At 47.1% G+C, this 26,705-nt stretch overlaps 1 protein-coding gene across 1 annotated transcript in view; it reads right to left on the reverse strand.

Annotated features, from left to right (window-relative positions):
• The window catches only part of LOC140204431 (RNA-binding protein Nova-1-like), a 282,659-nt gene extending 257,149 nt beyond the window's left edge, over positions 1-25,510 (reverse strand). Inside the window, exon 1 of the mRNA XM_072271152.1 lies at positions 25,119-25,510. Coding sequence (XP_072127253.1) covers positions 25,119-25,236 — 118 coding nt within the window. The 5' untranslated portion in view covers positions 25,237-25,510. The remainder of the gene's footprint in view (positions 1-25,118) is intronic.
• Between the last annotated feature and the right edge of the window lie 1,195 nt (positions 25,511-26,705).

Raw genomic sequence — 26,705 nt, forward strand, 5'->3', positions numbered from 1 at the left:
TTATTAATATCTTTCCTGTAATTTGGTGACCAAAACTGTACACAATACTCCAAATTCAGCCTCACCTATGCCTTATACAACCTCACCATCACATTCCAACTGTTATACTCAATAAACACACATCAAATTTGCTGGTGAACACAGCAGGCCAGGCAGCATCTCTAGGAAGCGTTACGGTCAATGTTTCGGGCCACTGGTCCTGATGAAGGGTCTTCCATACAACCTTGCCCAGGCCTGCGCCTTGGAGAGTGAAGACTTTCCAAGTGCAGATCCATGGTCTCGCAAGACTAACGGATGCCTTTAAATTTAATTTAATTACCTGTGACGCCACTTTTAGGGAATTTTGTATCTGTGTTCCCAGATGCAACCAGTCAGGATACCACCCCTCCCTTTGACCACTACATACAAGCTCCACTGAAGTGTAATCTTTCCCATCATCTGACAGTTCAGCAGACATCAACCTTGTCCCTGCAAAGACTTCCAATGGACAAAGAACCCAAGGAATGCAGGAAATCCAGAGTAACACACACATAAAACGACGGAAAAGCTCAGCAGGTCAGGCAACATCCATGGGAAGGAATAAAGAGCCAATATGTTCGAGCTGATGATGGGTGTCAGTGCGAAACATTGACTTCTTTATTCATTGCCCGAGATGCTGCCTGACCTGCAGAGTCCCTCCAGCATTTAGTGTGCGTTACCCCAGTGGACTGGGTGGAGATACAGCTCTACCAAAGGAGGTGTGAGGCGCTCCTTCCCTCCACTAGCCTGCAGGTCACCCTTTGGCAAGGTGTAGCATCTGCTTAGCCCCCCGATCGGGGTCATGTGAACCCATGGGAGCAGGTGCTGGATGATCGTACGAGTAGCCGGTGCAGATCACAAGTCCTGGTTATGCGACCACTGACACCAGGCAGACAACCCGTGTTGTGAAGACACTGCCCAGAAGGCAGCAATGGCAAACCACTTCTCTACCTGTAGAGAAATTTGCCAAGAACAATCATAGTCACAGAAAGACCATGATTGTCCACGTCATACGACAAGGAACATAATGACGATGACGAAACAAGCTTTTCCTTCATAGAAACAGAAATCTACAGCACATTACAGGACCTTCAGCCCACAATGTTGTGCCGATCATGTAACCTACTCGAGAAACCGCCTAAATTTTCCCTACCGCATAGCCCTCTCTTCTTCTAAGCTCCATGTTCCTACTTAAGAGTCTCTTAAAAGACCCTCTTGTATCCGCCCCCTTCACCACCGTCACTGGCAGTGCATTCCACGCACCCACCACTCTCTATGTGAAAACCTTACCTCTGACATCCCCCTTGTACCTACTTCCAAGCACCTTACATCTATGCCCTCTCGCGTTAGCTATTTCAGCCCTGGGAAAAAGCCTCTGGCTATCCACACGATTAATGCATCTCATCATCTTATACACCTCTATCAGGTCAGCTCTCATCCTCCGTCGCTCCAAGGGGAAACCTATTCTCATAAGGAACACCCTCCAATCCAGGCAATGTACTTGTAGATCTGCATAGATCTTCCTTCCACATGTCCATCTCATTGACCTTCCCACTGGAGGGAGACTCTGCCACTCCAGATGCCTTGATAATTTAATTGATGTCCCTACTATTTGTGTAGAAAAATAAAAAAAAGGCAGAGTGGTTTTCTAAAACTTCAAGAACTTGAAAAGCGTAGGCGTTTGGCAGGGCGAGTGTGCCCAGGAAATTGAATCACTGGTTTAACATGCAGGTGCAGTCAGAAACCAGGAAGGAAAATGATGCATTGGCCTTTATTCCAAAATAAAATAGCTGAAGGGGGTTGTAAACTCAGGCACAACCCTCTCCACCATCGAAGGACACCTTCAAAGAGTAGTGTAAGTTTCAAAATTCAAAGTAAATGTATTAGCAAATATGTATATATCACCATATAAGCACAGAGTTCAAAGGACATTTATTATCAATGTATGCATACTTTATACAACCTTGAGATTTGTCTCCCAAAAGGCAGCCACAAAACAAAGAAACCCATTAAAACCGGTGAAAACAAAGGAAAACTGACAGACGCCCAATATGCGGAGGCAGAAGCCGCATTGTGCAACCAATAAAGGCAAGCAAATCGCGTCCAGAACTGAAGTTCACAGAAGTGAGTCCGCAGAATCTGAGGGTCATACACCACCTTGAGAGTCATTCTTCTGCAGGCATTCACAGGAAAATAAAAATGTACAGCAGAATCAGTGACGAACTAAGATGGACAAACAGCCCCAGGACTCCTCTACATCCTCCCCAATTTGCTGATGACACGACACTGATTGGCCTGATCTCAAATAATAATGAGGCAGCTTACGGAGAGGAAGTGACACAGTGTTGCCAAGAAAACCTTTCCCTCGGTGTCGCAAAAACAAAGGAGCTGGTTGTGGACTACAGGAGGAATGGAGACAGGCTAACCCCTATTGACATCAACGGATCTGGGGTTGAGAGGGTGAACAGCTTTAAGTTCCTTAGCATCCACATCACCGAGGACCTCACATGGTCTGTACACACTGGTTGTGTGGTGAAAAAGGCACAACGTCGCCTCTTTCACCTCAGACAGTTGAGGAAGTTTGATATGGGCCCCCAAATCCTAAGGACTTTCTACAGGGGCACAATTGAGAGCATCCTGACTGGCTGCATCACTGCCTGGTATGGGAACTGTACCTCCCTCAATCGCAGGTCTCTGCAGAGAGTGGTGCGGACAGCCTAGCGCATCTGTAGATGTGAACTTCCCACTATTCAGGACATTTACAAAGACAGGTGTGTAAAAAGGGCCCGAAGGATCATTGGAGACCCGAGTCACCCCAACCACAAACTGTTCCAGCTGCTACCATCCGGGAAACGGTACTGCAGCATAAAAGCCAGGACCAACAGGCTCCGGGACAGCTTCTTCCACCAGACCACCAGACTGATTAATTCGCGCTGACACAACTGTATTTCTATGTTATATTGACTGTTCTGTTGTACATACTATTTATTATAAGTTACTATAAATTGCACATTTAGATAGAGACGTGATGTAAACATTTTTGCTCCCCATGTAAATGAAGGATGTAAGTAATGAAGTCAATTCAGTTCAATGGCAGCAGCGAGGAGAGAGCGTGACCTGGATGGTGGGGGCCCTTGATGACTGATGCTGCTTTCTCACGGCAACACTCCTCGTAGACGCGGTCAATGGTGGGGAGGGTTTTGCACGTGATGGACTGGGCTGTGTCCGCTACTTTTTGTAACCTTTTCTATTCATGGGCATTGGCGTTTCCATACCAGCCTGTGTTGCAGCCTGTCCGGACACTCCCCACTGTGCACCTATAGAAGTTCGGAACCAGAATCAGATTTATTATCACCGGCATGTGATGTGAAATTTGTTAACTTAGCAGCAGCAGTTCAATGCAATACGTAATCTAGCAGAGAGAGAGAGAAAAAAAAGTGATAATAAAATAAAAACATAACAAATAAACAAGTAAATCAATTATGTATATTGAATAGATTTAAAAATTTGCAAAAACAGAAATATTGTACAAACTTTGTACATTAAAAGTGAGGTAGTGTCCAAAGCTTCAATGTCCATTTAGGAATCAGATGGCAGAGGGGAAGAAGCTGTTCCTGAATCGCTGAGTGTGTGCCTTCAGGCTTCTGTACCTCCTACCTGATGGTAACAGTGAGAAAAAGGCATGTCCTGGGTGCTGGAGGACCTTAATAATGGACATTGCCTTTCTGAGACACCGCTCCCTAAAGATGTCCTGGGTACTTTGTAGGCTAGTGCCCAAGATGGAGCTGACTAGATTTACAACCTTCTGCAGCTTCTTTCGGTCCTGTGCAGTAGCCCCTCCATACCAGACAGTGATGCAGCCTGTCAGAATGCTCTCCATGGTACAACTATAGAAGCTTCTGAGCATATTTGTTGACATGCCAAATCGCTTGAAATGCCTAATAAAGTATAGCTGCTGTCTTGCCTTCTTTATGACTTCATCAATATGTTGGGACCAGCTTAAAATAAAAGTAAAGGCATTCGTTAGTCTTGCGAGACCATGGATCTGCACCTGGAAAGTCTTCACTCTCCAGGGTGCAGGCCTGGGCAAGGTTGTATGGAAGACCGGCAGTTGCCCATGCTGCAAGTCTCCCCTCTCCATGCCACCGATGTGTCCAAGGGAAGGGCATTAGAACCCATACAGCTTGGCACCGGTGTCGTCGCAGAGCAATGTGTGATTAAGTGCCTTGCTCAAGGACACAACACGTTGCCTCAGCTGGGGCTCAAACTCACGACCTTCGGATAGCTAGTCCAATGCCTTAACCACTTGGCACTTAGTTTTTCAATTAAGTACATAAGCCTTCTGGAGTCAGTATTTTATTCATTTCAAGCTGATCATTCTGATCTCCAAATTTATATCCATTCTCAACCTATCCCCAATTCCACAACCACTCTATCTTGCATCGTGCGCTATTGCTCATCAGGTGAAATGAAAGGACATGAAGAAGTGACACGACAGCTTTTCCAAACCCCCCTCCCTTTCCCTGCATTTTAATAATGATTTTTGACCCAAATTTTCCTTATTCTGACAAAGCATTTTCAGACATGCAAGCACAATAGATTCTGCAGTGGCTGGCAATCTTGAGCAATGCACACAAAAAGCTGGAGGAACTCAGCAGATCAGGCAGCATAGATCCTCACAGTTTGTCAAAGTTTTCAATGACATACTGAATCTGAGCAAACTTCTAGGAAAGTAGAGGCGCTCTTGTGCCTTCTTCGTGATGGGAAGAAAAAGGGACAGAGATGACAGTCGCTGGATGCTGGAGGGACTCGCACTGGTGCATTGTCTTGTCTCTCCTTGTCTAAGCATGCATAACAGGTGTTGAGCACATCTGGGAGTGAAACATCACAGCCATTCATCATTTTAGTTTTGCTTTGTGTGAAGTAATGGCCTGCAGACCCTGCTAGATCTGTCATGCCAACTTCGTGCTGGCACTCAAGACCAGAAGATGTAGGAGCAGAAATCGGCCATTTGGCCCATCGAGTCTGCTCCAACATTTCATCATGGCTGATCCATTTTCCTTCTCAGCCCCAGTCTCCTGCCTTCTCCCCGTATCCCTTCATGCTCCGACCAATCAAGAATCTGTCATCCTCTGCCTCAAATATACCCAATGACTTAACTTCCACAGCCATCCGAGGCAATGAATTCTACAGACTCACCACCCTTCGGCTAAAGAAATTCTTCCTCATCTCTGTTCTAAGTGGACATGCCTCTATTCTGAGGCTGTGACCTCTGGTCCTAGACTCCCGCAGCATAGGAAACGCCCTCTCCACATCCACTCTATCAAGACCCTTCGACATTCGATAGGTTTTAATGAGATTCCACACCCCCTCATTTTTCTGAATTCCAGTGAGTGCAGGCCCGGAGATCAAACACTCCTCACATGATAAGCTTTTCAATCCCACAACCACTTTCGCGAACCTCCTTTGAGCCCTCTGTAATGTCAGCACATCCTTCCTTAGACACGAGGCCCAAACCTGCTCTCAATACTCCAAGAGCGGCCTCAGCATTACATACCTGCTTCTATATTCTAATTCTTTCAAAATGAATGCTAGCATTCCATCTGCCTTACTTACCACCGACTCAACCTGCAAGCTCACCTTTGCTCCTCAGATTTTGGAATCTTCTCTGCATTTGGAAAAATAAAGAGAGTGTGTCATCAATGTACACGGAGCCGCTGCAGGAGAGCGAGACTGATGTTGCGGAACGAAGGGACAGACAGGATTGAATAGTCTGCCTCTGGGTGAGGAAATACCCGTGTACGACAATGGCCGATTCACTCCTCAGAGCCGGTGACTGGATACGAGCCAAGAGTACTCATCTAGACAGTCAAGGAGGGAACAGCGACAAGGAACCTCACACCACCAATCAGAATCTCTCTGCTTCCATTCTTACCACTAGGGAAGCCAAACTCCACCAACGCCACGTGCAAAAGGCACAGACATTGGGCTTAGCTATTGCGTATGCCACCAATGGCCCAATTACCATAAGACCATATGACAAAGGAGCAGAAGTAGGCCATTCGGCCCATCGAGTCTGCGGTGCTTTTAATATCCTGGTTGAGCTCCCCGGCATGCTTGCTCATCCGACAATCCCTCTCTTCCTCGCGGAATTAGCGCCCAACTCAGCTCCCGAGTTACGGAATTCATTGTCCGTCCCACGGGTTACATTGCAAAGCTGGGCAGGAAGCTCAGGTAGATCTTCAACAAGAGGAATGCCCCTGGTAAGCATTAGGTCAACCTAAACCCTTCCCGTTTCCTGCAGAAAATTGCAAAGGCAAGAACGGCATCCATTGGAAACAATCCAGACTGACCAAACGCAATCCTTGTCCCTCATTAACGGGCTAGGTTCCTGCAGAAGAGTTCTCAGCCGGCCTGAAACGTCAACTGTTTATTCTTTTCCATAGAGGGTACCTGACCCGCTGAGCTCTCCCAGCACTTTGTGTGTGTATCTGCAGACTTCCTCATGTTTGTAAAACCCCTCTGTGTTCCCTCTCATCTTTCCGTATCCCTGGTGGATCCAGCCTCTTCCCTTTAACTCCCCCCGCCAAAAAAGGAGAAATAATGCAGGGGCAGCACAGTACTCTCGCAGTTACTTACTAATTACCCACTGCCCATTACGGCACTGGTGTTTAGGGCAGCAATGAAGAGCCTCCATTTCTGTCTGTTCGTACTACACATGGATATAGAAGGATTCTTCATTGCTGTTTCCCTAACAAGTCAGGGTCGTTAGCCCTAAGCTGAACCCCCAAACCTGGAGCGCTGGTGGCCTCTACCCTTTGACCTGCTTGGCACGGGTGACCCTACCAAGAGCCAAAGCACAAGGCTCTGACTCCAGCCAGCTGAGGCACGCAAGCCTCCAAACCCAACGTCAAGGTTGTGCTCCCCTTGGAGGGCCACAGGTAGCAGTTAGCACAACGCTTTACTTGGCCGGCTAGAAGATCGGGAGCTCAACTCCCATCATTGCCTGCAGGGAGCTTCTACCATACGCTCTCCCCATGACCGCCTGGATTTCCTCCTGATGCTCTGGTTTCCTCCCACATTCCACAGACGTACCAGTCAGTCAGTTGCGGGCATGTTACGTTGCCATTGGAAGCATGGTGGCACTTGTGGGCTGCCCTCAGCACACCCTTGGACTGTGTTGGTTGTCGGCGGAAACGACGCTTTTCCTAATATGCTTCAATGCCTTAATGTACATGTGACAAATAAAGCTAAACTTTAATTGGGAACATCATAATTTGGGGTAAGTGTGAAGGGGATTGACCTTCCTTCTGACATGCAGCTCCATCTCAGGGAACTCTACAACCAGAGTATCAACATGTCAATAATCTTGACTCACTGAACCCACAGTTGCCTCACAAATCCTTAGCAGCTGATTAGCTCACTCTTAAGCTTCATGGCAGAGGAAGCCCTTCGGCCCATCAACTCCATCCTAGCCACCAAGCAATCCCATCCATCCCATTCCTCCCACTCCTTTACCCCAGGCAGACTTTTATTCCCTCTCACTGTCAGTTTCAAGTTAATTATATCCATCCGATTTATATGAATTGGAGTTAATTCAATACAGTTAGTGGAAGACAAGATGGGTAAAACCTGTAGAGGCTTGTAGATTTAGCTAGCTTTATCACAGGCACTAACCTCCCCACCATTGAGGACATCTTCAGAAATGATGCCTTGAGAAAGCAGCGCCTATGATTAAGGAACTTCACCACCGAGGATATAAGACCATAAGATTTTGGAGCAGAATTAAGCAATTCGGCACATCAAGTCTGCTCCACCATTTCATCATGGATCGATCCAATTTCCCACTCAGCCCCAAACTCCTGCCTTCTATCCAGTCTTTGAGACTGGGTTGGATAGATTTTTGTGTGGTAGGGGAATGAAGGGTTATGGGGAAAAGGCAGATAGGTGGAGATGAGTCCATGGTCAGATCAGCCATGATCTTACTGAATGGCGGAGCAGGTTCGATGGGCCAGATGGCCAACTCCTGCTCTTGTTTCTTACTTTCGTGTTTTCCTTGTATCCCTTCATGCCCTGACCAATCAAGAAGCTACCAACTTCTGCTTTAAACATACCCAGTGACCTGGCCTCCACAGCCGCATTGGGCAATGAATTCCACAGATTCACCACTCCTTCTCACCTCCGTCCTAAAAGGACGTCCCTCTATTCTGAGGTTATGTCCTCTGGTCCTTGATCCCTCCACCAAAGGAAACATCCTCTCCACATCCACTCTACCTAGGCCTTCCAGCATTCCGCAAGACCACAAGATATAGGAGCAGAATTAGGCCATTTGGTCCATCAAGTCTTCGCACTTTCATCATATTGATCTAGTTCCCTCTCAGCCCCAATCTCCTGCCATCTCCCTGTGTCCCTTCATACCCTGACTAATCTAGAATGTATCAACCTCTGCCTTAAACATACCCAAGTATATGGCCTCCACAGCTTCACCACTCTCCGGCTAAAGAAATTCCTCCTCATTTCCATCCTAAAAGGATAACCCTCTATTTTGAGCCTGTGTCCTCTGGTCTTAGACACTCCTACCATAGGAAACATCCTCCCCACATCCACACTATCAACATTTGATAGGTTTCAACGAGGTCACCCTTCATTCCTCTGAATGCCAGTGAACACAGGCCCAGAGCCATCAGACGCTCTGCACGTGACAAGCCTTTCAATCCCAGAATAATTTTTATGAAACTCCTTTGAACCCTCCCCAATATCAGCACATCCTTTCTTCGATAAGGGGCACAATACTCCAAGTAAGGCTCAGCATTACGTCCTTGCTTTTATATTCTCGTCCTCTCAAATGAATGCAATCACTGCATTTGCCTTCCTCAGCACTGACTAAACCTGGAAATTAACAATAGACAATAGGTGCAGGAGCAGGCCTTTAGGGAATCCTGTGCAAGGACTTCCAAGTCTCTTTACACCTCAGATTTTTGAATTTTCTCTCAATTTAGAAAACAGTCAGCCCTTTTATTTCTTTAGACAACACACTTCCGACACTGTATTCCATCTGCCACTTTTTTGCCCATTTTTCTAATCTGTCTAAGTCCCTCAGTAGTCTTTCTACTTCCTCAAAATTACCTGATCCTCCACCTATTTTCATATCATCCGCAAACTTGGCTACAAAGCCATCAATTCCGTCATTCAAATCATTGACATATAACATAAAAGGAATCAGTCCCAGCAGGGACCTCTGTGGAGCACCACTAGTTACCGGCAACAAGGTAGAAAAGGTTCCCTTTATTGCCACTCTGTGCCTCCTGCCAATCAGCCAATGCTTTGCCAATGCGAGTATCTTTACTGTAATACCATGGGCTCTTCACTTATTATACACTGCCCCGCGTGTGGCGCCTTGTCAAAGGCATTCTGAAAATCCAAGTACACAAAATCCACTGATTCTCCTTTCTTTATCCTGCTTGTTATTTCTTCAGACAAAATCTCCCCTTGAGGAAACCATGCAGACGACAGCTTATTTTATCATGTGCCCCCCAGTCCCCCTAAACCACATCCCTAACAGTCGGCTCCAACATCTCCCCAACCACCGAGTTCAGGGTAACTGGTCTATAGTTGCCTTTCTTCTGCATCTCTCCCTTCCTGAAAAGTGGAGAGACATTTGCAATTTTCCAGTCTTCCAAAATTAACAAGGCATTTTTTTCATACAGACCAGCCACTCGCTGGATGTTTTGTTTAATCGCTGTTGTTAACGCATGGTTATTTAGGTTACTGTCAAAACTGGATACGGATCACAGCTCTATCTTCCCCCTACGCTGGTAGTGTTTGATGGTACAATGTAGATGGCTCCTTACTCTGATGGGACAATGCAGCTTTGGTACCAACATTCCCAGATCTGCGACTACATGGGTCAAGGACTGGATGAAGCTCCCTATACCGAACTATCTAACTCCATGTTTCTGTGGGAGAAAGCTAACCCCTTATACATTTAGTGGTCACCTTATTAGGTAGACCTGCTAATTAATGCAAATATCTAATCAGCCAATCATGTGGCACCAACTTACCCAGAATCAGGTTTAACATCACCTGCATGTGTCATGAAATTTGTTGTCTTTGTGGCAGCAGTACAATACAAGACATAAGAATAGAGGGAAAACATAAATTCCAGTAAAAAAAATATATTTAATTTAACTATTTTATAGATATACACATGCACATAAGTAGTGCAAAAATAATAGGCATTAGTCTTGTGAGACCATGGATTTGCGCCTTGGAAGGTGCAGGCCTGGGCAAGGTTGTATGGAAGACCGGCAGTTGCCCAAGCTGCAAGTCTCCCCTCTCCACGACACCGATGTTGTCCAAGGGAAGGGCACTAGGGCCGATACAGCTTGGCACCGGTGTCGCCGCAGAGCAGTGTGTGATTAAGTGCCTTGCTCAAGGAAACAACACGTTGCCTCAGCTGGGGCTCAAGCTAGCGACCTTCAGATCACTAGACTGACGCCAACACAAAAATAGAAATAAAAATGAGTGGAGAAGCAGCAACACACAAAAAACGCGGGAGGAACTCAACAGGCCAGGCAGCAGCTATGAAAAAAAGTAGAGTCGACGTCTCGGGCCGAAACCCTTCGGCGGGACTGGAGAAAAAACGCTGAGGAGTAGATTTAGAAGGGCGGCGTGGGGAAGGGAGAGAGAAACACCAGGTGAAAGGTGAAACCGGGAGGGAGAAGGATGAAGGAAAGAGCTGGGAAGTTGACTGGTGAAAGGGATACAGGGCTGGAGAAGAGGGAGTCTGATAGGAGAGGACAGAAGGCCATGGAAGAAAGAAAAGGGGAGGAGGGGCACCAGAGGGAGGCGATGGCAGGCAAGGAGATGAGGTGGATGGGAAATGGTGAAGGGGGTGGGGAGGGCAGTGTTCTGAAGGAGGGGGCTGAAGAGATCGTGGAGGCATTAGTTATGGTTTTTCAAGAATCGCCAGATTCTGGAAAAGTTCCCAAGAATGGAAAATTGCAAATATCACTCCACTCTTCAAGAAGGGAGAGAGGTAGAAGAAAGGAAACTACAGGCCAGTTAGTCTGACCTCAGTGGTTGGGAAGATGTTGGAGTCAATTATTAAGGATGAGGTCTCAGGGTACTTGGAGGCACAATAAAATAGGTGTTTCCTCAAAGACAAAACCTTGCCTACAAACCTGTTGGAATTCTTTGAAGAAATAATAAGCAGGATAGACAAAGGAGAATTGGTTGATGTTGTGTATTTGGATTTTCAGAAGGCCTTCGACAAGGTGCCACACGTGAAGCTGTTTAGCAAGCTACGAACCCATGGGATTACAGGGAAGATTCCAGCATGGATAAAGCAGTGGTTGGTTGGCAGGAGGCAAAGAGTGGGAATAAAGGGAGCCTTTTCTGGCTGGCTGCTGGTGACTAGTGATGTTTCATACGGGTCTGTGTTGGAACTGGTTCTTTTTACGTTATATGTCAATGATTGGATGATGGAATTGATGGCTTTGTTGCAAAGTTTGCAAATGATATGAAGATAGGAGGAGGGGCAGATTGCTTTGAGGAAGTAGAGAGACTGCAGAAAGACTTGGACAGATTAGGAGAATGGGCAAAGAAGTGGCAGATGGAATATGGTGCTGGGCGGTGTATGGTCATGCACTTTGGTAGAAGAAATAAAAGGGTTGACTGTTTTCTAAATGAAGAGAAAGTACAAAAATCTGAGGTGCAGAGAGACTTGGGAGTCCTTGTGCAGGATTCCCTGAAGGTTAATTTGCAGGTTGAGTCTGTGGTGAGGAAGGCAGATGCAAAGTTAGCATTCATTTCAAGAGGACTAGAATATAAAAGCAAGGATAAAATGTTGAGACTGTATAAAGCACTGGTGAGGCCTCACTTGGAATATTGAGAGCAGTTTTGGGCCCCTTATCTTAGAAAGGATGTGCTGAAACTGGAAAGAGTTCGAAGGAGATTCACAAAAATGATTCCAGGATTGAACAGCTTGTCATATGAAGAGTGTTTGATGGCTCTGGGCCTGAATTCACTAGAATTCAGAAGAATGAGGGATGACCTCATTGAAACCTATTGAATAGCGAAAGGCCTTGATAGAGTGAACGTGGAGAGGATGTTTCCTGTGGTGGGAGAATCTAAGACCAGAGGACAAACCCTCAGAATAGTCATAGTCATACTTTATTGATCCCTGAGGAAATTGGTTTTTGTTATAGTTGCACCATAAATAATAAATAGTAATAAAACCATAAATAGTTAAATAATAATATGTAAATTATGCCAGGAAATAAGTCCAGAACCAGCCTATTGGCTCAAGGTGTCTGACCCTCCAAGGGAGGAGTTGTAAAGTTTGATGGCCACAGGCAGGAATGACTTCCTATGACGCTCTGTGTTGCATCTCGGTGGAATGAGTCTCTGGCTGAATGTACTCCTGTGCCCACCCAGTACATTATGTAGTGGATGAGAGACATTGTCCAAGATGACACGCAACTTGGACAGCATCCTCTTTTCAGACACCACTGTCAGAGAGTCCAGTTCCATCCTCACAACATCACTGGCCTTACGAATGAGTTTGTTGATTCTGTTGGTGTCTGCTACCCTCAGCCTGTTGCCCCAGCACACAACTGCAATCATGATAGCACTGGCCACCACAAACTCATAGAACATCCTCAGCATTGTCCGACAGATGTTAAAGATGAGAGAGGTCAGAGGAGAATGGCCAGATTGGTTCAAGCTGACAGTAACTCAAATAACCACGAGCTACAACAGTGAGAAGAGCATCTCCGAATGCATGACGTGTTGAACCTTGAAGCAGATAGGCTACAGCAGCAGGCAGCCAGAAACTGATTCCACTTCTGTACCTAATAAAGTGGCCACTGGGTACATATCATCATCCTCATTATCCTGTATCCGAAATTGTTCATTTTGGAAGGAAATCTAATTTGCACGTGAGTCAATCAATGCTAAATGGTTCCAGCACATCTCCAAGGACCTCACTCATGAACTGATCGTTTTTGCTCTGAAATATCATTCCTTCAGAAAGCCTGGGCTTTCCCCTTCTACAGAACACCCATATCTGTGGAATTCTTCTGCTTCCGACATAGTCCAACCGATTTCAGGTATTCAGGGGACATGGTGCAGGTGTGGGAGTCCGGTGCTGAGGCAAAAAAAATCAGCCTTGAGTGGCTGTACAGGCAAGAAGCGGCCGAATGGCTGACAACAGCAGGAACACAGGCCCGTCGGCCCGACTCAACCACGCCAACCGAGCCCCCAAGTGCCGCGGGGCGGCACGGTAGCGTCGTGGTTAGCACAACAGTTTGCAGTACAGTTCAATTTCCGCCGCTGCCCGTAAGGAGTTCGTACATTCTCCCCGTGACCGCATGGGTTTCCTCCGGGTGCTCGGGTTTCCTCCCACAGTCCAAAAACTTCCCGGTTTGCCGGTTAATTGCCAATTGTAAATTGTCTCATGATTAGGCTGGCATTAAACTTGGGGGAATCGGTGGGTGGCGTTGTTTGAAGGACAGGAAAAGCCTACTCCACGCTGTATCTCAATAAATATATAAGTAAATTTCCCTCTAACGATATTGGTCCACGGTATTAAAAAGAGATTGGGAGTCCCTGCTCTAAATCTTTCCTGTCTATTAAACTGTCCAAATGCCTTTCAAATATTGTAATCGCACCCGCCTCCACCACTTCCTCTGGCAGCCCATTCCACATCCTCACCGCCCTCGGTATAAAAGTTGTCCCTCGGGCCACTTCCCCCTCTCGCTCCCCCCCCACCTCACCAAAAACCTCTGCCTTCCAGTTTTGAGCTTGGCTATGCCGGGGAAAGGATGTTGGCCCTACACCGATGATTTTATAAATCCCTTAATGGTCTAGTTTGTACATTTTCCTTCCTGATTTAGGAGCAGATTCTTCCCCTCCACCATCAGATTTCCAAACAGACCTTCAGCCCACGAACACTACCTCAGTAATTTTGCTCCTTGTTTGCATTTTATTTTAAAACAAATTTCTTACTACAATTTTTATGTAATACAGTGTACTCCTGCAAAATAATAAATTTCAAGACATATATCAGCAATAATAATCCTCGATTCTAATTTCTGATCTTGAAGCTGTTCAGTAAACAGAAAAGTGCCAGTCCCAATCTCTCCCTTCCTCTCGCAGGCGGGAATTCGGCCAAGCCACCAAATTCTAACCCAATCCCCCTCGGACTGACCTTCACCCTTCGGAATAACTTTGGGAGCTGCAATCTCCTTGCTGAACTGCAATGCTCAGAAATGCACACAGCGTTCAAAGAGCCAGCGCGGCCAATGAATTATAATTCTGGAAGGATTACCTCACTATTTTTGGCTCAGTGTTCACCTTCAGAAACATCCCAAAATCTGATCCACTTTATTCACTGCCCGTCGAGTTTCGAAGCAACAGTTTCAATTTATCGCCAGTCAACGTGCCTGCACCTTACAAATGTATTGCATTTAAATAAAATCTCCGCTGGCCAAATCATTTACCTTAGCTCGTGCAGGCTACTTATAGAAAAATAAACCACTGTAGTACAGTTCAGGCCATTCGGCCCACAATGTTGTGCCGACCTTTTTACCGACTCTAAGATCAATCCCTCCTACACAGCCCTCTGTTTCTCTATCATCCAAAGCCCCATAGCAGATTTCAAAGTGCGGCACAGAAGCATTGAGATTTGGCTACTTACAGGCGGCCACAGAGCAAGAAACCCAAAAGAACCAAAATAACAAAAAAAAGACCAACTCCCAATACTCAGAGAAAGTGAAGAAAAAAAATCATGTAAAAAATAAGAGGCAATCAGCAGCATTCCAAACCAAATTGAGTCCACACCGAAACCATTTAAATTGCCTACTCTCATTGATCTGCTCCGGGACTACAACCCTCCATATCCATACCAGCCATGTACCTATCCAAACTTCTCTTAAATGTTGAAATTGAGCTCACATGTACCACTTGCACTGGCAGCTCGTCCCACACGCTCACCACCCTCCGAGTGAAGAAGCTTCCCCTCGTGTGTCCCTTAACTTTTTCACCTTTCACCCTTAACCCATGACCTCTGGTTGTGCTCCCACCCAACCTCAGCGGGAAAAGCCGTGGACGTCTCGATACTTCTCGCTGCAAGAAACCACGCAGAGTGCAACAGTGGAAACGCAGTGGCAAATTAGCACTTGGCAGGAGACGCGGAATGCCGACGTGGTGATACACTTCGATTCCCGTCACGGTCTGCAAGGAGTTTGCTCGTTCGCCTTGCAATCGTGTGGGATCAATGGTCCAATTTAACATCAGAGAATGTAGACAGTAGACAACCTGAAATTCTTACTCTTCACAGACATCCACGAAACAGAGAGAAATAACCCCAATCAACGAATGAATGACAGAAAAAAATTATAGCTGCACTCACAAGCAGCAGCAAAAATATCAGCCCTCCCCCACACACAAGCCCACAGAGACCTGTGATCTTGAGCTCATCAAAAACTACTGTCCATCCCAACACTTCCACATCTCAGACGGGCTCTCTCTCTAGCGGGGGGGGGAGAGGGGGGGGAGAGGGGGGGGAGAGGGGGGGGAGAGGGGGGGGGAGAGGGGGGGGGAGAGGGGGGGGGAGAGGGGGGGGGAGAGGGGGGGGAGAGGGGGGGGAGAGGGGGGGGAGAGGGGGGGGAGAGGGGGGGGAGAGGGGGGGGAGAGGGAGATATATCGCTTCTGCCACAACGAGGGGGCAGGCCAACAGCTCGCTGTTTCGATGTTACAGTCTGCTGTGCCACTTTTCCGAGTTCGCTCCCCGACCCGAGAATCAGCAACAGACTCTCTCTCACCTCCCGGTTTCCTCCCGCACTCCAAAGATGCACAGGTCAGGGTTAGCGAGTTGTTGCAGGCATGCTACGTTGGCACCGGGAGCGCGGCGACCCTTGCGGGTTGCCCCCAGCGCAACGCGCGGAAAGTGCTGGTCACTGACACAGACAACGCGTCTCATCACGTGTTTCGGTGTACCGTTGACATTTAAAGGTAATAACAGAAAGATAAAATAACTCTCAGCCCAAAACATCGACTCTTCATGCCTTTCCATAGAGTAGTGCCTATGGAATGGGGCTGAGGAAGGGGGGGGGGCTACTACACAGGACTGAAATAAGCTGCAGAAAATTGTAAACTCAGTCAGCTCCATCATGGGCACCAGCCTCCTAGCATCCGGGACATCTTCAAGGAGCGATGCCTCAAAAAGGTGGTGTCCATCACTTAGGACCTCCATCACCCAGGACATGCCCTCTTCTCATTGCTACCGTCAGGAAGGAGGTACAGAAGCCTGAAGGCACACACACTCAACGATTCAGGAACAGCTTCTTCCCCTCTGCCATCCGATTCCTAAATGGACATTTAACCCATGAACATCTCATTACTTTTTTTGCACTGCTTATTTAATATAACTATTTTACACACACACACAGTTTTTAGTATTGCGAATTGCAATGTACTGTTGTTGCAGCAAAAACAAAAAATTTCTTAACATATGCGGGTGATATCAAACCTGATTCTGGGTCTGACCTGCTGAGCTCCTCCAGAATTTTTGTACGTGTTAATCTAGATTTCCAGCATCTGCAGAATCTCTTGGTATTTAAAATAAGTCATGACTTGGGATTCAGTGATGCTTGCCCAGAATTCCAGGGAAAGGGTGGATGGGGGGGAAGAAGGCAGGAATATTACATGCGGATGTGGATTTAATGATGCTGAGGAGGCCAGTGCTGGCTGAGTTTACAACGTTCGGCAGCTTTTTCCCCCCCATCCTGTGCAGTGGCCCCTCCATACCGGATGGTGATGCAACTAGTTAGAATGCTCTCCATGGTACACCTGTAGAAACTTGAGAGTCTTTGGTGACATACAAAGTCTCCTCAAACGCCAAATGAGCTGTAGATGCTGTCGTGCCTTCTTTGTAACTGCATCAATGTGTTGGGCCCAGGACAGATCTTCGGAGACGTTGCCACCCAGGAACCTGAAACTACACGCCATTTCCACTGCTGGTCCCTCTCGATAAGGACTGGTATGTGCTCCCTCACCTTCTCCTTCCTGGAGTCCACAATCCTGGCTCTTCCTGACGTTGAGCGCAAGGGCTGCTGCTGCGACACCACTCAACCAGCTGATCCGCCTTGTCAGCATCTGGAATTCCGCCCGCAATGGTTGTGCTGTCAGCGAACGTTTAGGTGGTGTTTGAGCCGCCCCTTGTCGCACCGTCGTGGTTGGAGAGAGAGTAGAGCGGTGGGCTGAGCACACGTCCCCGCGGTGTGCCCGTGCTGACGGTCAGAGAGGAGGAGATGTTACTTCCAATCTGCACCGACCTCCCGGTGAGGCAGAGAGAGGTACAGAGGCCCAGGTTTTGGAGCTTGTTGGTTAGAACTGAGGGTATAACGATGTTGAGTGCTGAGCTATAATCAATAAACAGCAGTCTGATGTGGATATCGCTGTTGTCCAGATGACACAAGGCCGAGTGGAGAGCCAGTGAGATTGCATCCTCCGTAGACCTATTGTGGCAGTAGGCAAATTGCAGTGGGTCCAGGTCCTTGCTTAGGCAAGAGTTGATTCTGGTCGTGACCAACCTCTCAAAGCACTTCATCACAGTAGGTGTGAGTGTAACTGGGCGTTAGTCATCGAGACAGCTCACCCTGCTCCTCTTGGGCACTGGTCACCCTTTTGAAGCAGTGGGAACCTCCGACTGCAGCAGTGAGAGATCGAAGATGTCCTTGAACACTCCTGCCAGTTGGTTGGCACAGGTTTTCAGAGCCCTGCCAGGCACACCATCAGGGCCTGATGTCTCGTGAGGTTCTCCCTCTTGAAAGATGTTCTGATGTCGGCCTCCGAGACAGAGGTGACAGGGTCACCAGATTCTGCAGGGATACACACAGGTGTAGAGTTATTCTCCCTTTGAAGTCGAGCATAAAAGGTGTTGAGATCATCTGGGAGTGAATCATCACAGCCATTCATGATGTTAGATTTTGTTTCGTAGGAAGTAATGACCTGCAAACCCTGCCTGAGCTGATGTACATCCAATTCCATCTGTAACCTCAAACAGAATTTTTTTTTTGCTCTGAAAACAGTCCTCGGTAGGTCATACTGGGACTTCTTATTTAGTTCTGGATCACTGGTCTTAAATGCCACAGATCTAGCCCTCAGTTCCACAAATCTCCTGGTTCATCCATGTGTCAGGATCAGGGAGGTCTTAGATCTGGTCCAGGGTTCTTCCATGTGTCAGGATCAGGGAGGTCTTAGATCTGGTCCAGGGTTCTTCCATGTGTCAGGATCAGGGAGGTCTTAGATCTGGTCCAGGGTTCTTCCATGTGTCAGGATCAGAGAGGTCTTAGATCTGGTCCAGGGCATTCTCAACGATGAGTGTAGGCAGCCAGAAGTCTTGGTACCTATTGGCACCAATGACATAGGTAGACAAGGTGCAGAGGTCCTGAAGAGAGACTTTAGGGAGCCAGGCTTGTTGTTGTTCAGTCGTCTAGTTGAGTCCAACTCTTCATGACATCATGGACCACAGGGTCTTCATGGCAAGATACGGAAGCAGATCACCAGGCCACTGCTGCCGCCCAGGTTGGGACCCGGCTGGGTTTTGAACTCAGGACCTTCTGCCTCGAAGTCCAGTGCTGATGCCACTACACCACCAGCCGGCCCGGGAAGCCAGGTAGAAAGCTGAAAAGCAGCACCCCCAGGGTAGTAACCTCTGGATTGTGGTCCTTGCCACGCACTACCGAGTGCAAGAATAGGATGATTTGGCAGGTGAATATGTGGCTGAGGAACCGGTGCAGGGGACAGAGGTTCAGATTTACGGGTCATTGGGATCCCATCTGGGGAAGGTACGACCAGTACTCAAGGGATGGGTTACACCTGAACCCAAGGGGGTCCAATATCCTTGCTAGAGCTGTTCGGGAGGGTTTAAACTACGTTGGCAGGGGGATGGGAACCAGAGTCATAGGGCAGAGGGTTGGGTAGTTAGTTTACAAACAGAGGCAGCATGTAGTGACACACATCAAAGTTGCTGGTGAATGCAGCAGGCCAGGCAGCATCTCTAGGAAGAGGTACAGTCGACGTTTCGGGCCGAGACCTTTCGTCAGGACTAGTGAGACTCCTGGGAAGGAGAGACTGAGGATGGGGCAAAATTGCAGTCAACAGGACAAGTTGCAATGCAAAAGGCTCACAAAATCGAAAAGGGTGAATACAGAATTGAAGGTGTTATATCTGTACGCGTGCAGTACACGGAATGAGGTAGCGCAGTTACAGACTGGCATGTATACCTAATGGTTGTGATGGTAGTGTGCTGGAATTGAAGGAAGGAGAAGATCAACTAGAATTGGACAGTTAGAGGTCAAGGTCAAAGTCAGGCAAGCATAGCTGTGTCTGCTATAGGGTGCTGATCCCATCCCGGGCTAGTGGGGTTTTCTTGAGTTCCTGGCCCTGGTCACCAGCCAAAGCACCCTGGTGGATCTTATGGAGAGGATAAGAACATAAGAAATAGGAGCAGGAGCAGGCCATCCGGCCCATCGGGCCTGCCCCGCTATTCAATAAGATCATGGCTGACCTGTCCGTAAACTCAGCTCCATCTACCTGCCTTTTCCCCATAACCCTTAATTCTCTTACTATGTAAAAACCTATCCAAATGTTTCTTATGTATATTTGGAGAAGAAGCCTCAACTGCTTCCCTGGGCAGAAAATTCCAGATTCACCACTCTCTGGGAAAAACAATTTCTCCTCATCTCTGTCCTAAATCTTCTCCCCGATGCCCAAAAAATCCCCAAACCCAATACATCTAATGAAGATTCCGATACCAAGGCTGAACACCCAAATGTCTATCATACAGACTAAGCTTATTGCAGGTCTTTGAAAGAGTCTACCCACGCTTTCCTCTACAGATTCCCTTTGACATAGCTATGTCATAGAAGAGTCCATCACTATCTTCCAGAACAGACAACTTCCTAGGGCTACGGGCGCAGGCGCCTGGAGCTCGTCGGCCGAGGTTGGCAGCTCGTCTCGGAGAAGGAGGTTTCTGATCTCCAACCTCCGCTGCCTGGCAGCTGTACCCACTCACGGGGAAGGCTTCGGGAGCAAATCCCAAGGAAAAATCCGGAGCTGGAGTCCCTAAAGCAGTCCTACGTTGAGTTCAATGCTGACTACCAATTCCCGTGATGCTGCCGGTGCCAAATTGTATCTGTCTCTGCTGTTCCTTTGGATTCATCAGCTATGTGGGGGCGGGGGGGGGAGAGAGCTTGCTCTCCATATCGTGCTACCCGGGCTTGCGTATCTACACGTAGGACACAACATCCATGGTTGACCCTGACCAACGGAGACCTCAGGATGCAGGGTGAATAGTAACTTCCTGCAGGAACTTGAATAGACACTCCAAAGGGGGAACTTTTTCAGGGGAAGTAGACCAGGCAGTTTGTATGTTTCAGGACACTATGGAGAAGTTATGGAACCTCAAGTCAGGATGGACTGTAGGATACTTGGTAGTGTGGAGGGGCAGAGGGATCTGGGGGTACATGTCCACAGATCCCTGAAAGTTGCCTCACAGGTGGATAGGGTAGTTAAGAAAGCTTATGGGGTGTTAGCTTTTATAAGTCGAGGGATAGAGTTTAAGAGTCGCGATGTAATGATGCAGCTCTATAAAACTCTGGTTAGGCCACACTTGGAGTACTGTGTCCAGTTCTGGTCGCCTCACTATAGGAAGGATGTGGAAGCATTGGAAAGGGTACAGAGGAGATTTACCAGGATGCTGCCTGGTTTAGAGAGTATGCATTAAGATCAGAGATTAATGGAGCTAGGGCTTTACTCTTTAGAGAGAAGGAGAATGAGAGGAGACATGATAGAGGTGTACAAGATAATAAGAGGAATAGATAGAGTGGATAGCCAGCGCCTCTTCCCCAGGGCACCACTGCTCGATACAAGAAGACATGGCTTTAAGGTAAGGGGTGGGAAGTTCAAGGGGGATATTAGAGGAAGGTTTTTTACTCAGAGAGTGGTTGGTGCGTGGAATGCACTGCCTGAGTCAGTGGTGGAGGCAGATACACTCGTGAAGTTTAAGAGACTACTAGACAGGTATATGGAGGAATTTAAGGTGGGGGCTTATACGGGAGGCAGGGTTTGAGGGTTGGCACAACATTGTGGGCAGAAGGGCCTGTACTGTGCTGTACTATTCTATGTTCTATGTGGGGCCAGTCAACCAGAAAATGGGGTCACATGACTCCACTCTCATGACACCCTGAGTTTTTTTTGTAAAGAAAAAACAACACTCATTTTAAGTTAACACAAGCTCAAAAGAAGCAGCATGCAGTGTGCCCTCCTTTCATCAGACAAGGGGCTGCCTCGTGACACCACTGTGCTGCCGGAGAGGGGAGACTGCCTTCTGATCGCTGGTGAGTTCGCTCTGCCGCTATGCCTGGAGAATGTTACCCAGGGTTTCTGCATTTTGGAAATGGACTTTTTTTTTCAGTCTTATAGTTTTTGTTTAATACATTCTGGGTTTCTCACCCGATCTTTCTCAGTTTTTTTTTGTGCGTATGGGAGGGAGATTTGGGGGTCGATGTGCCTGTTCTGTTTGTGCTTGTTATTTTTGTGAGTGTGAGAGAGAGTGTGAGAGAGAGAGAGTGTGTGTGTGTGTGTGTGTGGAGGAGGGACTTGGGGTTGACGATTGTGCTGCCGTTCTTTTCTTTCCTGGTTTCGTGGCTATCTGGAGAAGAAGAATTTCAGAGTTGTATACTTTGATAATACATCAACCTTTGACATGTCAAAGGGCCAACAGGAATTGGATCATGGTCTCTTCGAACCCTTTTCACAGGTGAATCAAACCAACCAGAGTTGACAAAGTCCACGTTAACTTATTATCAAAGTACACATTGTATATGTCACCATATACTACCTTGGGATTCATCCTCTTGCAGGCATTTACAGGGAAATAAAGGTTCATTTGTGTGTGTAAGGACATGTGCAGTGTACATCTCTGAGCTCCATCTTCTCCAGATAGCAACAAAACAACTGTGGATGTCATTCAAAGAAAAACATCAAATCCACCCCATCCCGGCACAGAAAAGAACAGCAACATGATCAACTCTCTTCCCCCCCCCCACCACATACACACAAAACAATATTGCAACATGAACAAATGGTGACAAGAACATTAAACCCGAAACCCTTGCACAAAAAAAACTAACGCCAAACAGCAACATGAAAGAACGGGCGAAAACACAGACTATACAAACCATAGAGAAATACAACAGAATTTATGAAATTCTATACATAAACGGACCAACAAACAACCAACCTGCAAAAGACAAACTGTGCAAATTAAAAAAATAAAAACAAATTAATAATAAACCAACCAGTGAACACTGCCACATAATCTTATTTCATTTGCTCTCTTTCCACTACTTGTTTAATTTGACATATGTATTTCTTAGGAGTTTTTTTTTAATGAATTGCAATGTACTGCTGCTGCAAAACAAATTTACAATACATGCCAGTGATATTAAACCCGATTCTGATTCTCAACCCGAGCAACACACACAAAATGCTGGAGGAACTCTACAGGCCAGGCAGCGTCTGTGGAAGAGAGTAAACGGTGGACGCTTTGAGACCCTTGGTCGGGACTGGAGAAGGAAGGGGAGGGGTCAGGGTACGAAGGTGGGGGGGGAGGGGAGGAAGGGGGGGGAGGGGAGGAAGGTGGGGGGGAGGGGAGGAAGGTGGGTGATGGGTGAAACTGGGAGAGGGGGGAGGGGGTGAAATAAGAAGCTGGGAAGCTGATTGGTGAACGAGATCCCGAGTAGCAGAAGCCTTGAAAGTGAATCTGTAGGTTGTGCGATCAGTTCAGAGTTGAGATGAGTGACGTTCAGGAGCATGATGGTTCTAGGTCAGCGGTTCCCAGCCTTTTTTTTAATGCCATGGATGAATACTATTAATCAAGTAGGACCCGGGGCTCTTCCAGGGTAATAATTGTTCCTGAACCTGGTGGTGTGGGACCCAAGGCTCCTGTACCTCCTGCGATTTCTAAATGGACACTGAACCCATGAGCACCGCCTCGCTACTTTTTTTTTTGTGCACAGTTATGTATTTGCGCTGCTGCAAAAACAACAAACTTCATGACATATGCCGCTGATACTTAACCCGATTCTGATTTTGAGAAGAGAGCATGGCCTAGGTGTTGGGGGCCCTTGATGACGGACGTAAATATACTGAATGGCGGGCAGGGCTTTGCCCACCACCTTCTATCGGGATATCATCTCAACCCCATTGGCCCGGGTCAAGCATGGACTCCTACAGTGCCAACCCCCCAAATGCTCAGTCCCGTCAGCACCCAGCCCCTTCCACCGAGGTCCGAATTGGCCAAGACTTAGATGAAGCCACGATGACGGGCCAGCATGGGAGTCACTGCCACAACCATCTGAGATACCCGGGGGGGGGGGGGGGGTCACTGGCCTACTGGGCTAAGCACGTCCTAACTTTTCTGCGGGAAAGTGGGAAAACGGGAATTTCCACGCTTGCCACAACCGTCATTCAAAGTCCGGGCGTTCGTCCCATTTGCCTGGACAACCTTCTCTGTCCCCAACACTACATCAGGCACCGAGGGCACGTTCAAGCCTCCCTTAATTCGTGATCAATGTAGAAAAATCGCAGCTTTATTTCCATTGCAGTATTCCCCATCCTTCAAGGTACATCGACCAGGCATACTTTAATACTGTTAAAAAAGGGGAGGAGGGAGATCCGGTCAAATCGTCTCTACGTTCTTATAAAACGTCCCCCCCCCCCCCCTTCCTAAGCCCTTACCAATGCAATCTTAGCAGAGCTATTAATTTAAGGTTGAAACCACAGCCAATACATTCATGGACCTCGAGCTATCTGCGCAGAAAATGCAATTTTGGAAATACAAATCAGGATTTACAATCTGTGAGAAGAAGTCGAGTGTAATATTGTTACAAGATGCGACTCAGATTACTGAGCAAAATCATTTAGACAAGAAATCTACAGATGAAAGCCGTATTATTAAAAAAAAGCATTGCGGATAAGTAACAAACCATCAGCCATCATCACTCCCTACTCCCCACCCCCCTCCCCCTTTCCAAATCCTACACATAGAATCAGGGGAAAAAAAATCACAGCGGATTTTCCCCACAAGCTCCTACCCGGTGCGAGCATGACTCTGTGATCGTGGAGGAGAAACGACACGTATCTAATCACCACCTCACTCCTCTCATTATCCGAATTTCCCGATGTCTGGCACAAGCACGTTTTAAATGCACTTTACCGAGGTCCAATCACACAATCTAACTACCATCGCTACCATTCCACCTACATAACTGTATCCAACGTGTTCTGCATCTTAATTCTCACGCATCAAAATGTATTCTCCGGTAAAAGACAATTGACGTCTTATTTCTCCAAGTATTACATATTCAGCTATAACATTTCAAAACGTGCAGTTGATACCAAGTCTCGATCGCTGAACACGTATTAGTAGATATTTTTTTAAATACACATATTATACCCACGGGATCATTCGGATGGCGTTTAATTTATATATTACGTAGGTGTCAGATTTTATTTTTTTTTAAAAAAGAGGATTTAAAAGAAACTGCACGCTGTAAAATGGTGCTGAGCTAATTGTCAGCAGAGTGACCGGCAGACCAACTGTTATATGCTGCGCTTCCAGCCGGCGACTCCGCATCTTGTACGCATCTCTCATTGATTACAGGTCCAAACCGCGAAAAAACAAGCAATTAAATCCAAGTTGAAGTTCAACATAATTCAAATGAGAAAATGCAACCCAAGGATCGCGCAGTGTCAATTTCAAGACATTTGCTGAGTCTGAAAGCTTATTCGATCTTTCTCTCTTTTTTTAAAAACTGTTTATTCCGTCTTTTTTAAAAACTTATTTCCAAGTGCATTTTAAAGGGCTTATTTATTTAAAACGCTTGCCACAGAGAGCGAGGTTTCTATGCCGTGTCATTTTGCAAGGACTGCCAGCTTTCCCCCTCCTGATCAATTTCGAGTTCCCTTGTCGATTAACACGCTCGGGCTAAAGGCAGCGGCTGCCTCGTTGTACCAAGAGTGCTCACCTCCTGTGTTAGTCCGCTTTGTACTGCCGGCATCGATGGGCGCTTCTAGCGGTCTCTTCCTTGAGTCTGGGGGGTCGAGCTCTATATGATTTCCATTCTGTTGCATTGGGGCCATCATTTTTAAATAATTGTGGGAGAGGGAGAGAGGCAGACAGACAGAGGCAGTGAGAGTCAGATATCCCCCCGTTTCTCTTTTGGGTTCGGTTTATGCGTACTGGAGGTTTATACAAGAAAACAAATATTATTCAGGGGAGGGGAGCAGAGCCTGGGGGAGCGGTAGCACCAGGAAAAGACACAGAGCTTTGTACAGGGGGAGAAGGGGGGGATCACACAGTAGCAGTTCTCCCAGCTGAGGATGTATCAGTCACTCCGAGCCCTGGTACATTGTAGCCACTTCGTACGCTCACATTGAAACTCAACCAGCCCCCCATGACGTCACCCGGCTCACGCCACGTGACGCGCCGCTGGTCCCGCCCTCCCGCCGGATCGCCCCGCCCCCCTCCGAAGCCGGCCCCGGTCACGTGGCCGGGGCCAAACCAGCCTTTGCATTCCTATAGCGACGTTCACCTCCTTCGAATCATAAAATAAATAAATACACTTTTTGGCTGCAGCTGCAGACCAGCCAGTTTTATTTTCTTGGTTTTTCACTGGCATTGCCAGGGTTTGCTGTCTGCCCTTCAAAAGTTTATTTAATGAAGTATAGAAGTTCAAAGTTTAAAGTGAAATTTTATTATCAGAGTACATGCACGTCACCAGATACAACCCTGAGATTCTTTTTCTGCGAGCATACTTAGCAAATCTATAGAACAGTTGCTGTAAGCAGGATCCACAAAGTGTAAACATCAGGGACTGTAAACAAATTGTGCAAATGCAGGTAATAAATAAATAGCAATAAATAACGAGCCATGAAATAACAAGAATAAAGAGTCCCTTTGTTCAAGAATCTGATGGTTTCAACAACCTGAAACTCTTACTCTTCACAGACATCCACAAAACAAGAAACCCCACAAATGGAAGACAGAAACATTAACGCCTCGAGGAATTGAAATGTGGAGTAATTAAGAGTCAGCTGCGTTGGTGGGAGCTGGAGTCAGAAGCATTGGGTAAAAACAACAGATTTTCTTCACTAAAACAAGACAGAAACCAAGTAATTAATGATTGCTGTTACTAAGACTGACTTGTGTAAATGCTTCAGATATTTATATAGTTACTTGGATCTGAAATTTCCTGGTATTGCCAGGATTTGAACACTTGTCACAGCAGCAGCAATTCGGAACGTCAGCTGATAGGTCCAGTAAATTAACGTCTGCTCAACTGCGCACGCAGCTCCCATAGACAGCTGTGTGTTAATGAGCGGGGTGTTGCCTGATAAATAGGATATCTAGGAGCCTCCCCCTGCCCAGTGGGAGGCCACACACCCACCTCCCCCAAGAAGGCAGATGGGGCTGTTCGATTACTGTTTTGCATAGAATACTGGTGCTCCGATAGTGTAGCATCCCTCCCATCCAGAAAGGCACGGGGGTGTCAGCCTACAGTCTCTGGAGTGAGGCTTGAACTTACAATGTTCTGATTTCGGAGACCTATTCC

This window comes from Mobula birostris, chromosome 10, assembly GCF_030028105.1.
Source record: "Mobula birostris isolate sMobBir1 chromosome 10, sMobBir1.hap1, whole genome shotgun sequence".
NCBI classification, from domain to species: domain Eukaryota; kingdom Metazoa; phylum Chordata; class Chondrichthyes; order Myliobatiformes; family Myliobatidae; genus Mobula; species Mobula birostris.